This window comes from Lynx rufus, unplaced genomic scaffold (genome assembly GCF_022079265.1).
Source record: "Lynx rufus isolate CCGP_SWC_20201006 ecotype Redwood Valley unplaced genomic scaffold, mLynRuf1.p SCAF_1, whole genome shotgun sequence".
NCBI lineage: Eukaryota > Metazoa > Chordata > Mammalia > Carnivora > Felidae > Lynx > Lynx rufus.
This window is the reverse complement of record NW_025814823.1, coordinates 93,929,730-93,940,911: the sequence shown is the minus strand read 5'-3', so window position 1 is coordinate 93,940,911 and position 11,182 is coordinate 93,929,730. Positions and strand designations below refer to the sequence as shown.

At 43.7% G+C, this 11,182-nt stretch overlaps 1 protein-coding gene across 1 annotated transcript; it reads right to left on the bottom strand.

Annotated features, from left to right (window-relative positions):
• Positions 1 to 2,799: 2,799 nt before the first annotated feature.
• LOC124509368 (GTP:AMP phosphotransferase AK3, mitochondrial-like) lies at positions 2,800 to 3,662 on the bottom strand. Its single transcript, XM_047075931.1, is given in 2 exon segments — positions 2,800 to 2,948; positions 2,951 to 3,662. Coding segments are annotated over 2 exon segments (861 nt in total).
• Positions 3,663 to 11,182: the final 7,520 nt, after the last annotated feature.

Sequence of the window (11,182 nt, the reverse complement as noted above, 5' to 3'; positions counted from 1 at the left end):
TCTCTCTGCCCCTCCCCTGCTTTCGCTCTATCTCTCAAAAATAAACAAACATTTAAAAAAATATCTAAAAAAAGAAAAATCGATCGAACAGAAAGAGAAGTTTTTCTCCTAGATATAGAACACTTGCTGGTATTTGTATTTTGAGTGCTTGGAGTAAAATAGGCCCCATTTTCAAAGGCTGTTAATAACAGCGGGTGCAAGGACTTGTTTCATTTGATTTAGCACCAACTGAAATTAACAGTAAAGAAGATATAGTTGTGTTTCTCCTCTAGCTCTCTTACTGCCCACTCCTACCAGGCCACACTACATAAGCATGTGTCTTCCCAATGCCAGGCAGGAATCTAGAATAATGATTTAAAAATGGCTAGTCATGGGGCACCTGAGTGGCTCAGTCAGTTAAGTCCCCGACTTCAGCTCAGGGCATGATCTCTTGGTTCCCTGGCCTGACCCCCACGTTGGGCTCCCTGATGACAGCTCAGAACCTGGAGCCTGCTTCGGATTCTGTGTCTCCCTCTCTCTATCTGCCCCTCCCCCTTGCTCACACACACACACACACACACACACACACACACACTCAAAAATAAATAAACATTAAAAAAAATTTTTTTAATGGCTGGTCAGATTGCAGACACTGGCAGGATTTTTTCCCCTTAAGAGAGGATGTACGTGAACGCTCCCAGGTATCAACTTCTTTGGTCAGGAATAAAGAACTCCACCCTCATCAAACTGAATTACTTTTCCTGGTCCTTTTTCCCTCTCATATAAAACTTTTTCATTGCTACACCTGCTTACTCATTATGGCTGCTATATTGTCAAGGAAATTTCCCACCAGGGATGCTTGATTTATTTCTATCTTCTGAGGACAAAGTATGTGTATTTTACATCATGTTGTAAGTTTTTCTTCTTATTTTTAAGTACTTTGTTACTCTTCAAGGCAGAATGATCAGAAGTACTGGCAAGCAGATCCTAAAGACACATTTCTTTTTTTTTTTTTTAATTTTTTTTCAATGTTTATTTATTTTTGGGACAGAGAGAGACAGAGCATGAACGGGGGAGGGGCAGAGAGAGAGGGAGACACAGAATCGGAAACAGGCTCCAGGCTCTGAGCCATCAGCCCAGAGCCCGACGCGGGGCTCGAACTCACGGACCGCGAGATCGTGACCTGGCTGAAGTCGGACGCTTAACCGACTGCGCCACCCAGGCGCCCCAAGACACATTTCTTAACCGGAGTAACCTCTGAAAATGCAACATGTCATTTACATTTTCACTTAGGAAAATTCATTCAACTCTGGTACTTATCCAAGAGCTTGTATCATAATGTCAATTTGTAACATAAGTTATATCCCTCAGTGCTCATGTATTTTCAGGAGAAAACAAGTCATATCAAAGTAATATTTTCCTAAATGTTATGTGATACATTTTTATAGCAACTTGAAAATTCTGAGTAAACTGAAAGTATGTTTAACAACAAAATAAATGCAGCTTATAGAGCCACCTTGTAGTTTTCTTAGTTTAAATAAGGCAACAGTAAATTTGCATTCTGTACCGAATTTATAAATCCAGCTATTTTTATCTGAATTTATACATACAGAATTTTATAGATACAGCATCTCACAAAACCATGCCCCATGTGCTGGAAATGTGGGTTTTTTTGGTTTTTTTGTTGTTGTTGTTGTTTGTTTTTTTGGGTTTTTTTTTTTTTTGGCATCTGGCTATACAAAAGCCTCTGATTAATTAGATACTTTCTCCAAATTCATATAATGTAATTTTTTACTTTTCCAGAAAAATAGGAAACCAATCACTTTTTCCTCCTGAACAAAAGTCCTGTTGCTACCAATTGCTCTTTTAATCTTGCTCTAAGAGAATTTTTTAAGCTTGGACATTTTGGTATTTTTTTGTTTTTTTTTTATTTTTTTTATTTTTTATTTTTTTTATATATATGAAATTTATTGTCAAATTGGTTTCCATACAACACCCAGTGCTCATCCCAAAAGGTGCCCTCCTCGATACCCATCACCCACCCTCCCCTCCCTCCCACCCCCCATCAACCCTCAGTTTGTTCTCAGTTTTTAACAGTCTCTTATGCTTTGGCTCTCTCCCACTCTAACCTCTTTTTTTTTTTTTTCCTTCCCCTCCCCCATGGGTTCCTGTTAAGTTTCTCAGGATCCACATAAGAGTGAAACCATATGGTATCTGTCTTTTTCTGTATGGCTTATTTCACTTAGCATCACACTCTCCAGTTCCATCCACGTTGCTACAAAAGGCCATATTTCATTTTTTCTCATTGCCACGTAGTATTCCATTGTGTATATAAACCACAATTTCTTTATCCATTCATTAGTTGATGGACATTTAGGCTCTTTCCATAATCTGGCTATTGTTGACAGTGCTGCTATGAACATTGGGGTACAAGTGCCCCTATGCATCAGTACTCCTGTATCCCTTGGGTACATTCCTAGCAGTGCTATTGCTGGGTCATAGGGTAGGTCTATTTTTAATTTTCTGAGGAACCTCCACACTGCTTTCCAGAGCGGCTGCACCAATTTGCATTCAAGCTTGGACATTTTGAATTGCGCCCCCATAGCTGGATAAAATACACCAGGAAATCTCCAAAGACAAGTTTCAGCATGAGACTCATTTGGCGGATCCTTACAAAATAACAAAGTAACATCCACAGAAACGCAACTAATATAACTTTCAAGGAATTCGTACATGGCGGAGTACTTAGAACAAGGAACGTGTAAACGAAAAGAAGAAGAGATTCTGTTCATCTTGCTAACTGCCAGCCAGCATGTGTCCTCATGGAATAACCGATGCTTTCGGGTCTATTTGTGGAACTTTTGTTTGCAGGAGAGCATGCATACAGGGCCAGATCTCGTTGGTCTCTGTTCCGGAGAATGTTTCCAACACTCCCTTCTTCCGGTAATATTCCAGGACAGGTTTGGTTGGTCTTCGTAAACCTTCAGCCTCTTGATGAGCGTCTCTGGTCTATCATCCTCACGCTGAACGAAAGGCTCGCCGGTCAGATCGTCCACGCCAACCACTTTGGGAGGTTTGAATTCGAGGTTGTAGACGCGCCCACTGCCTGGATGAATCCAGCGAGCAGAGAGGCGTTGTTGGATGACCTCAGAGGGCACGTTCAGGTTCAACACCAGGTGTATCTGATAAACTCTATCCAGGGCCTCAGCTTGTCCTAGTGTTCTGGGGAAACCACACAACAGCCAGCTCTCCTGGCTGAAATTTTTCAGCTGGTGAAGGGTCACCCGGGTCATGACGTCGTCCGGGATGAGCTTCCCCTGGTCCATGAAAACCTTGGCGAGCACACCGATCTCTGTGTCCCTCAGCATGTTTTCTCGGATCAGGTCCCAGCTGGAGAACTTTTTCAGCCGGAAGTGTTTGGTGATGCGCAAAGCCAGGGTGTGCTTGCCGGAGCCAGGGGCGCCGGGGATCACCGTGCGCAGGAGCCGCCCCGACGCCCCCACGGCTGCTGGGCAAGACCCGGCTACAGACAGTTGGGCCCGGAACTCGGGCCGCGTGCGCTCTGCAAGCTGCGCGCCCGGCGACGCGCTCCGGGGCCGTGGGCGGCAGGTGCAGCTCAGTGCAGCAAGGACGCAACCCCGCAGTGCAAGCGGGGACTGCACTCTGACCAAGAGCACGTTCATAACTTGGAAGATGGAGCCAAGAAATCCTCCTTTTCACCATGCAGGAGAAAAGATGGTAAGTAGGAAAGGAAACTCCGGGAACATGAGGTGTAGATTCAAAGTTCCACCATTCACACGCAGAAAATGGAGAGTGTGGAGGGATACAGTATTTAAAGAAATGATTCAAGAAAGAATACACAAGAATTTCCTAGAGTTAAAGAATGGTATGAGTCGCAGGAATAGACATTCCAGAACACCGAGAAGAAAATATTGGCAAAGGTGTAAGTAAATAGAGCTCACACTCCTCGGGTGGGGTGTGCCCACAGTTAGTTTGGAAGGCAACTTGGCTGTGGCTATTGAAGTTTTATAAAACTGCTTCTCAGTGTCTTAAGATAAACCCTCAAAGTAAAACAAGAAGACATATGTAGAATGTTCCCTTCAGCCCCATTTATATAGACCAGCAGAAAAGGGTTAACTATCTAAATAGTCATTAATAAGAGAATACCTGGGGCACCTGGGTGGCCCAGCCGGTTGAGCTTACGACTTCCGCTTAAGTCATGATCTCCTGGTTGGTGAGTTCAAGCCCCACATCAGTGCAGAGTTGCTAGGGCTCCTCTGTCCCCCTCTCTCTGCCCCTCCCCCACTTGTGCTCTCTCTCAAAAATAAAACGCTTAAAAAAATAATAACAAAAAAAGAAAGTAGACAAGGGAGCCGTAGCCTGTCTAGCGCTTCATAGGCTACAAAGAGAGCGATCTCTGTGTGCTAACGTGAAAAGATTTCTAAGACGTTGTAAATGCAAAATGTTGCAGCCCCAAGTAATTTATATTCAATTTATGTTAAAGTATGTTGCAGCTTGTATTTAAATATACAGGGGCGGGGGGGGGGGGTCGCGCGCGGCGGGGGATGCCTGGGGGGCTCAGTGGGTTAAGCCTCTGACTCTTGGTTTCAGCTCCAGTCATGATCTCACAACTCGTGAGTTCGAGCCCGGCATCCGGCTCTGTGCTGAGCCGCAGAGCCTGCTTGGGATCCTCTGTCTCCCTCAGCCCCTCTCTCGCTCATTCACTCCCTGCCTCCCCCCCCCCCCCCGACTCCCCACCGTCTCTCTCAAAAATAAATAAATTTTAAAACTCAAACAAACCAACCTGGGAAGTGAACTGGGAACCCAGGTTTCAAGCAGTGGAAAGACAACTTGATTTTCTGTTTTTAAAAGATTGCTCTGCCTGCATGTGGAAGGAGAATTCTGCAAGAATGTTGCTCTGCTGTTAGCAGGCTATCTCAGCAGGCCAGCAGAGAGGTGAGAAAGGACACATTTACCTTTAATTCCTTCAAACGAGTGACAACGTTAAGCCCCTTTTCATTTGTCAGTGGGCCACTCCTCTACTTGATTTCCATGTAGGATTTTTATGCTGACTGCTGATGGATCACTTCCTCGGAAAGATGCTTTAGGTTTATGACACAAGCCATGGAACAGTTGCCTCCTCAGCTTTGTCTTGGGTGGTCCATTTGGCTCAGTTCAGCATCTGAACGTGGATCATATGGAAGTAATCCTAATTAGAAGGCTCCAGGGCCTCCAACCCTGCGTCCACGTCACTTCTCAGAAAGTTCCATAAAAATGACGTGATGCGTTGTTCTCATCCCATAAGCAGAGAGAGAAAGCTTTTTCCAGAGTAGAGATTGGGGGAGTAGAAGTATAATTTCTGTATTTGTATTTCGTGGCAGTAAAGTAGAATGTTTGCTCTAATTGCTCAGACTTTTTAAAAATTGTTTCTGATATTTGGGATCTTTAAGTTAGTCATATAATCTCTTTAAAATTTTTTTAAAAAAATGTTTATTTATGTTATTTGAGGCAGAGAGAGAGAGAGGGCTGTTGCATGGTGGAGGGGCAGAGAGAGAGGGAGAGAGAAAATCCCAAACAGGCTCCTTGCTGTCAGAGTAGAGCCCAACACAGGGCTTGAACTCACGAACCGTGAGATCATGACCTGAGCCGAGATCAGGAGTCAGATGCTTAACCGACTGAGCCACCCAGGTGCCCCTGTATGATCGCTTTTATTGTTGCTGTATTCAAAGGAGTTACACTGAATACATAAAAGAGTCAGAAGGTATGCAGATATTTAATAGAAATTTGGCACGTATCCTCCAGCAAAGGAAAAAAAAAATGCTGTTATAATTGAAACAGTATCTTTGCATAATACTAATTGCTGTGTCTAATAAAGGAGCACACTCTCACCGCCTTTTAATTATATACACAAAAAGCGATGCCACCCAGGTCTTTCTCTCCTCCTGGATAGATTTAGACTTCTAGTATATTCAACCTTTAATTGAGACACCTAATTTGGTACCAGAATCTGATCTCAGAATACCCCAGAGAGTATCTTCAGAGAGTAGGCAGCATTGGCTGTGCTCCAGGCGTGAGAGGGAGAGGATGTGCTCCCCAGCAGCTTAGAACAGGCACAGTCCATGTTGGAGTGGAGGCACACGTCAGACTCCTAAAGCACAGGGTCATTTCTGGCTCCTGAGACCACCTCGTTCTTTCCTTCTTTTCCCAGGCTGATAGCACTTAACGCCGCTGAAGACACTGGTTATAAAACTTTTCTCAGCAGCACCCGGCAAGGGATTCTCTGACCAAAGACATAAAAGCCAGCGGCCAGGTAATAGCGTTTAAGACATTTGGCCGCACTTAGCAGAAAATGCCCAGTGCCCACCATATACGATTGTGGACTTTCGCTGAAACTTACTAGGTATTTTTCACAATAACAGAAGCCAAATGGTGTAGCAGTAAAAGAAAAACAGAGGGAGCTCCTCAGATGAGGCCTGTTTGTGCAACCCCAATCATTTTGGGGTGAAAATTTCCGAGTTAATTTATTGCCCGCTCTAGGGAGAGTTAGCAGTTATAGGGCATCCATGGAGACACAGCTGGAAGCCACAAGGGTGATGAGAAGCTTGATAATCACTCATTCATCAATTCGGCAAACTTAAGTTGGGCATTTACATCTGTGACTTACTGTTCTAAGCACAGGGGATGCAACCCATGTGAAAGAATGAAGCCTGAGTGTCCCCATGATACTCACCTTCTAGTAGGTATTATGGGATAGTGTTTCCCAGAGTGTGACAGCTTCTCTGGGGAATGTGAGATGGTTTTAGGTCTCTGCGTGAGAACATTCCCCTCCCCACCTCCAGATTTGATAAGTTTGTTTTATTTTATTTTTTAAACTATCATGAAAATGTCAAAGACACATGAAATTAGACAATGGTACAGCCCCAGGCACTCAATATCTGGTTTCATAATGATCAATGTTTTGCCAATGTTGTTCTATCTTATTTTTTTTCTGGAGTATTTTCCAATCCTGTTCTTTTTTTCCCCCTAGGGTATTTTAAATAATAGCGTTTTTCATTTTGATGGTGCATATGCATGTTTTAATGTGTGTAAGGAAAAACATAACTAGTGCTCAAACCTAATATTTGGGAGTATTCTTGCTTAGGACAAAACTATACTAGAAATTTAAGTTTTAAAACTGGTACACAGTGGGTTGGGCAGCGCCTGGCTGGCTCCATCCGTAGAGCATGTGACTCTTGGTCTCAGGGTTATGAGGTCAAAGCCCATCTTGGGGGTAGAGTTTACTTAAAAAAAAAAAAAATTAAAACTGGTTCATAGATATGGCAAAGTCCAACAAGTGAGTACATAAATGACTGACATTTGTTAACTATTGATAGAAGTGATAAGAAATGAAGAGGAGAGGGTAGACATTCCCCTTCATCTTCCTCCCTCATGAGGTTAGGATGGTCAGAAGAGATTCCTTCAAAAATAAAATAAGATAAAAACAGAGAGGGAGGGAAACCATAAGAGGCTCTTAACTATAGAGAACAAACAGGGTTGATGGGGGGGTGGGGGGATGGGTGACGGGCATTAAGGAGGACACTTGTTGGGATGAGCACTGGGTGTCGTATGGAAGTGATGAGTCACTAAATTCTACCTCTGAAACCAATACTACACTATATGTTAACTAACTTGAATTTAAATAAAATCTTGCAAGAAAACATAAAATAGGGGTGCCTGGGTGGCTCAGTCGTTTAAACATCTGACTCTTGGTTCTGGCTTAGGTCATGATATCATGTTCATGAGTTTGAGCCCTGTGTTAGGCTCTGTGCTGACAGCATGGAACCTGCTTAGGATCCTCTCTCCCTCTCTCTTTCTCTCTCTCTCTGTCCCTCCCCCATTTGCTCTCTATTTCTTTCTTAAAATAAATAAAAATACACTTTGAAAAATAAAATGAGAGAAAAAGAAAAAAAGAAGAGATTCCTTCTTCTATGAAAAGTGCTTAGCACCACGCTTGGCACTTAGCACCTACAGAAGAGAAGCTGATGTTGTTTTCGGAAGGCATTTTTGATTCCGGAGAACTGCTGTTGGCTAACATTTATTAAGCACTTACTGTACACACACACTGTTGTCAGAGAGTACAATACCTCGGGGCGCCTGGGTGGTTCAGTCGATTAAGTGTCTGACTTCGCTCAGGTCATTGATTTTGTGGTTCACAAGTTTAAACTCCGAGTCAGGCTCTGTGCTGACAGCTCAGAGCCTGGAAGCTGCTCTGAAGCAGGTGTGTTTTGCCTTTTGCTCTGAAGGTCAGGTGTGTTTTTCTGCCTGACTCCCGGAATGGCCAGGAGGCAGCTGGGGAAAGAACCAGTTTGGAGGCCTCATGTACACTGGACTCTATCATTTTGCTAACATGGTGACCTTGAACATTTTACTGCGCTTTTTCTGAGCCTCTGTTTCTTATGCACAAAATGGGGACAATCATGCTAACCCCCCAGTTTTCAAGCATGAAGTGAGATAATTGGTATGGCAATCTGACCCTGTGGACACTCAACTAAATGTGCTATATTCACACAGCACTACCAAGGCATGTGATTTGGAGCGATCCTCTTCCCTCTTTGGGTCTTGGTATTCTCACCTGTAAAAATAATGGGGTTGACTCTTAAACGTCCTGCAAGGGAGAATGTTCCAGAATTCTAAAAAAAATTTTTTTTAATGTTTATTTGTTTTTGAGAGAGAGAGAGAGTGTGACTGGGGGAGGAGCAGAGAAAGAGGGAGATGCAGAATTTGAAGCAGGCTCCAGGCTCTGAGCTGTCAGCACAGAGCCCACCTAAGGCTTGAACCCACGAACTGTGAGATCATGACCTGAGCTGAAGTTGGACGCTTAACCGACTGAGTCACGCAAGCGCCCCTAACATTCCAGAATTCTATTCTGATTGGACCACAATAGATATTGCTGATTCTGAAGTTAATGAAAGTAAGTAGATAAACGTCCTTCCAGTGTGATTTTATTTGTAATTATTTCTAAGTGTTGTAGTTTGGATTTCTTAGAGAGCAGAGCCGGATAATAGTGTGTTTCTGCTGCTTTGTCAGGAGCACAATATCGGGGACCAGAAGCCAGAGAATAGGTGATGTAGGAACGAGGCAGAGAGAAGGAGAGACATTTGAGCAGAGAGATAAGTGAGCTGGTTGCCACTAAGTATTGCCAGTGGCTTTATTTCAGCACCCTCTCTGAAAAGCTGCATCTCAGAGCAGCCTGGAGTGAAAAAAAAAAAAAAAGAATAAATTTATCTACCAGTTTCCGTCTCCCGTCGCACAACACTCATTCCATGAGGTGTTAATTCCCCTGCAGTTCTGGGCTGCGCGATTCTGGGCTCTGAAGCAGGGTCCCTTGGTGTCCCCCATCTTGGTGTTAACAGGGAAGCCAAGATGGGAGATGAGAGGTGCGTGCATGGGTACGAGGCTGGGCTCTGGGAGGGTGAGCCTGGTTGGGGCTGGTTGCCATGGTAGAGTTTGAAACTAGAGACAGGCGAGGCTGAGAGTCCAAAGTGGTCTCAGTGTGCGATCAGCTTCCAAGCAGGATGGGAGGGGGCTTCCTTATACAAAAAGGACAGTCATGAAAGAGGAAATAATTTACAAAATACCCAAAAAGGGACCTCAGTTTTGTATCCTGAAAGGGAGGATAATAATAGCATGTACCCATAAGGTAATTAAGAAGTGATAGGAATTCAAGAAGTTAATATGTGTAAAGCGTTTAAAATATATGTGCATACAAAAGCCACTGTGTAGCTATTTGTTTGAAAAAATAATAAAATACGGGCCAGGTGAGCTCAGGTGATTTCTCCAACTGTGCATTAATTTTACCGCTAAGCTTTCTAGCTGTGAAGGAAAAAGGAGAATATGGCAGGTTTCGTAATTTATATCATCTGATCAAAATGAGCCTGCTAATTCGGAAAGAGAGCCAAGAGTTTACCCGGCCTGAAAGGCCAGAAGAGATTGATTCCAAAGGACATTAAAAAGCAAAACAAAGAGGGGCTCCTGGGTAGCTCAGTCGGTTAAGCATCCGATGCCTGATTTCGGCTCAGGTCATGATCTCGAGGCGCATGGGTTCGAGCGCTGTGTCAGGCTTGGCACTGACAGTACAGAACCTGCTTTGGATTTTCTCTCTCTGCCCCTCCCCCATTTGCATTCTCTCTCTTTCTCTCTCTCTCTCTCTCTCTCTCTCTCTCTCTCTCAAAAATAAGTAAATAGCAAAGTAGTAATATTTTCAAAATGTTTAAGACGTGTAGAAGAGTGTCTCGAGTCTTTCGCTGATCCTTTAGCCAGGAGATTCAGATTACTTCTGAAAGCTAAGATAAAGGGACTCGGATTTGAAGCGTTCTGTTGTGTTGTCCTGAATCAGCGGCTCTCCACCGGAGGCAGTTTTGCCCCTCCCCACAAGGGGACATTTGGCAATGTCTGGTGATATTTTTAGTTGTCAGAACTGAGGCCAGGGCTGGGGTGGGTAATGCTACTGGCATCTAGTGGATAGAGACCAGGGATGCTGTGAATATTTCATGGGACGTACCTATACTAAAAAAAACAAAAAAACAAAAAACCATCTTGTCATTTATTTGAAATTCACATTTAACTGAGACCATTGCATTACAAATTTTTTTTTTAACGTTTATTCATTTTTGACAAAGAGACACAGAGTACTTAGCAGGGGAGGGGCAGAGAGAGAGGGAGACACAGAATCCCAAGCAGGCTCCAGGCTCTTAGCTGTCAGCTCAGACGGACGCTTAACCGACAGAGCCACGCAGGCTCCCCAAGACCCTTACATTTTAATCTGCTACCTCTAGCAACCCTAGCTGCTCAACTTCCTGCAGCCCACAGGACAGCCCTCCATAGCAAAGGATTATCAGGTCCCCAAATTTGAATTGTACTGAAAATTGCAAAATCCTGCCCTAAGTGGAGTATAGATCTTTGCAGGCTTTCCTAGAGGAATGGGGACGTAGTGTGGATGTTAAAATGTCTTTTGTTTAAGATTAGTTAGCTGACCACTAATTTCAGGTCAAAATCTGGCCTCGTTTATTTCTATCTGCGATGTTAATGGAAGCTTGAGTCCTCTCTCCAGCAAACAACTGACAAGGTGGACATTGTATGGGAAGCTTCTTGAACACCCTCATTTCTCGTTAAATATCTCCTGTCCCCAAATCTTGATTCTAGAAATAGCTATCTCTCTTGCTTA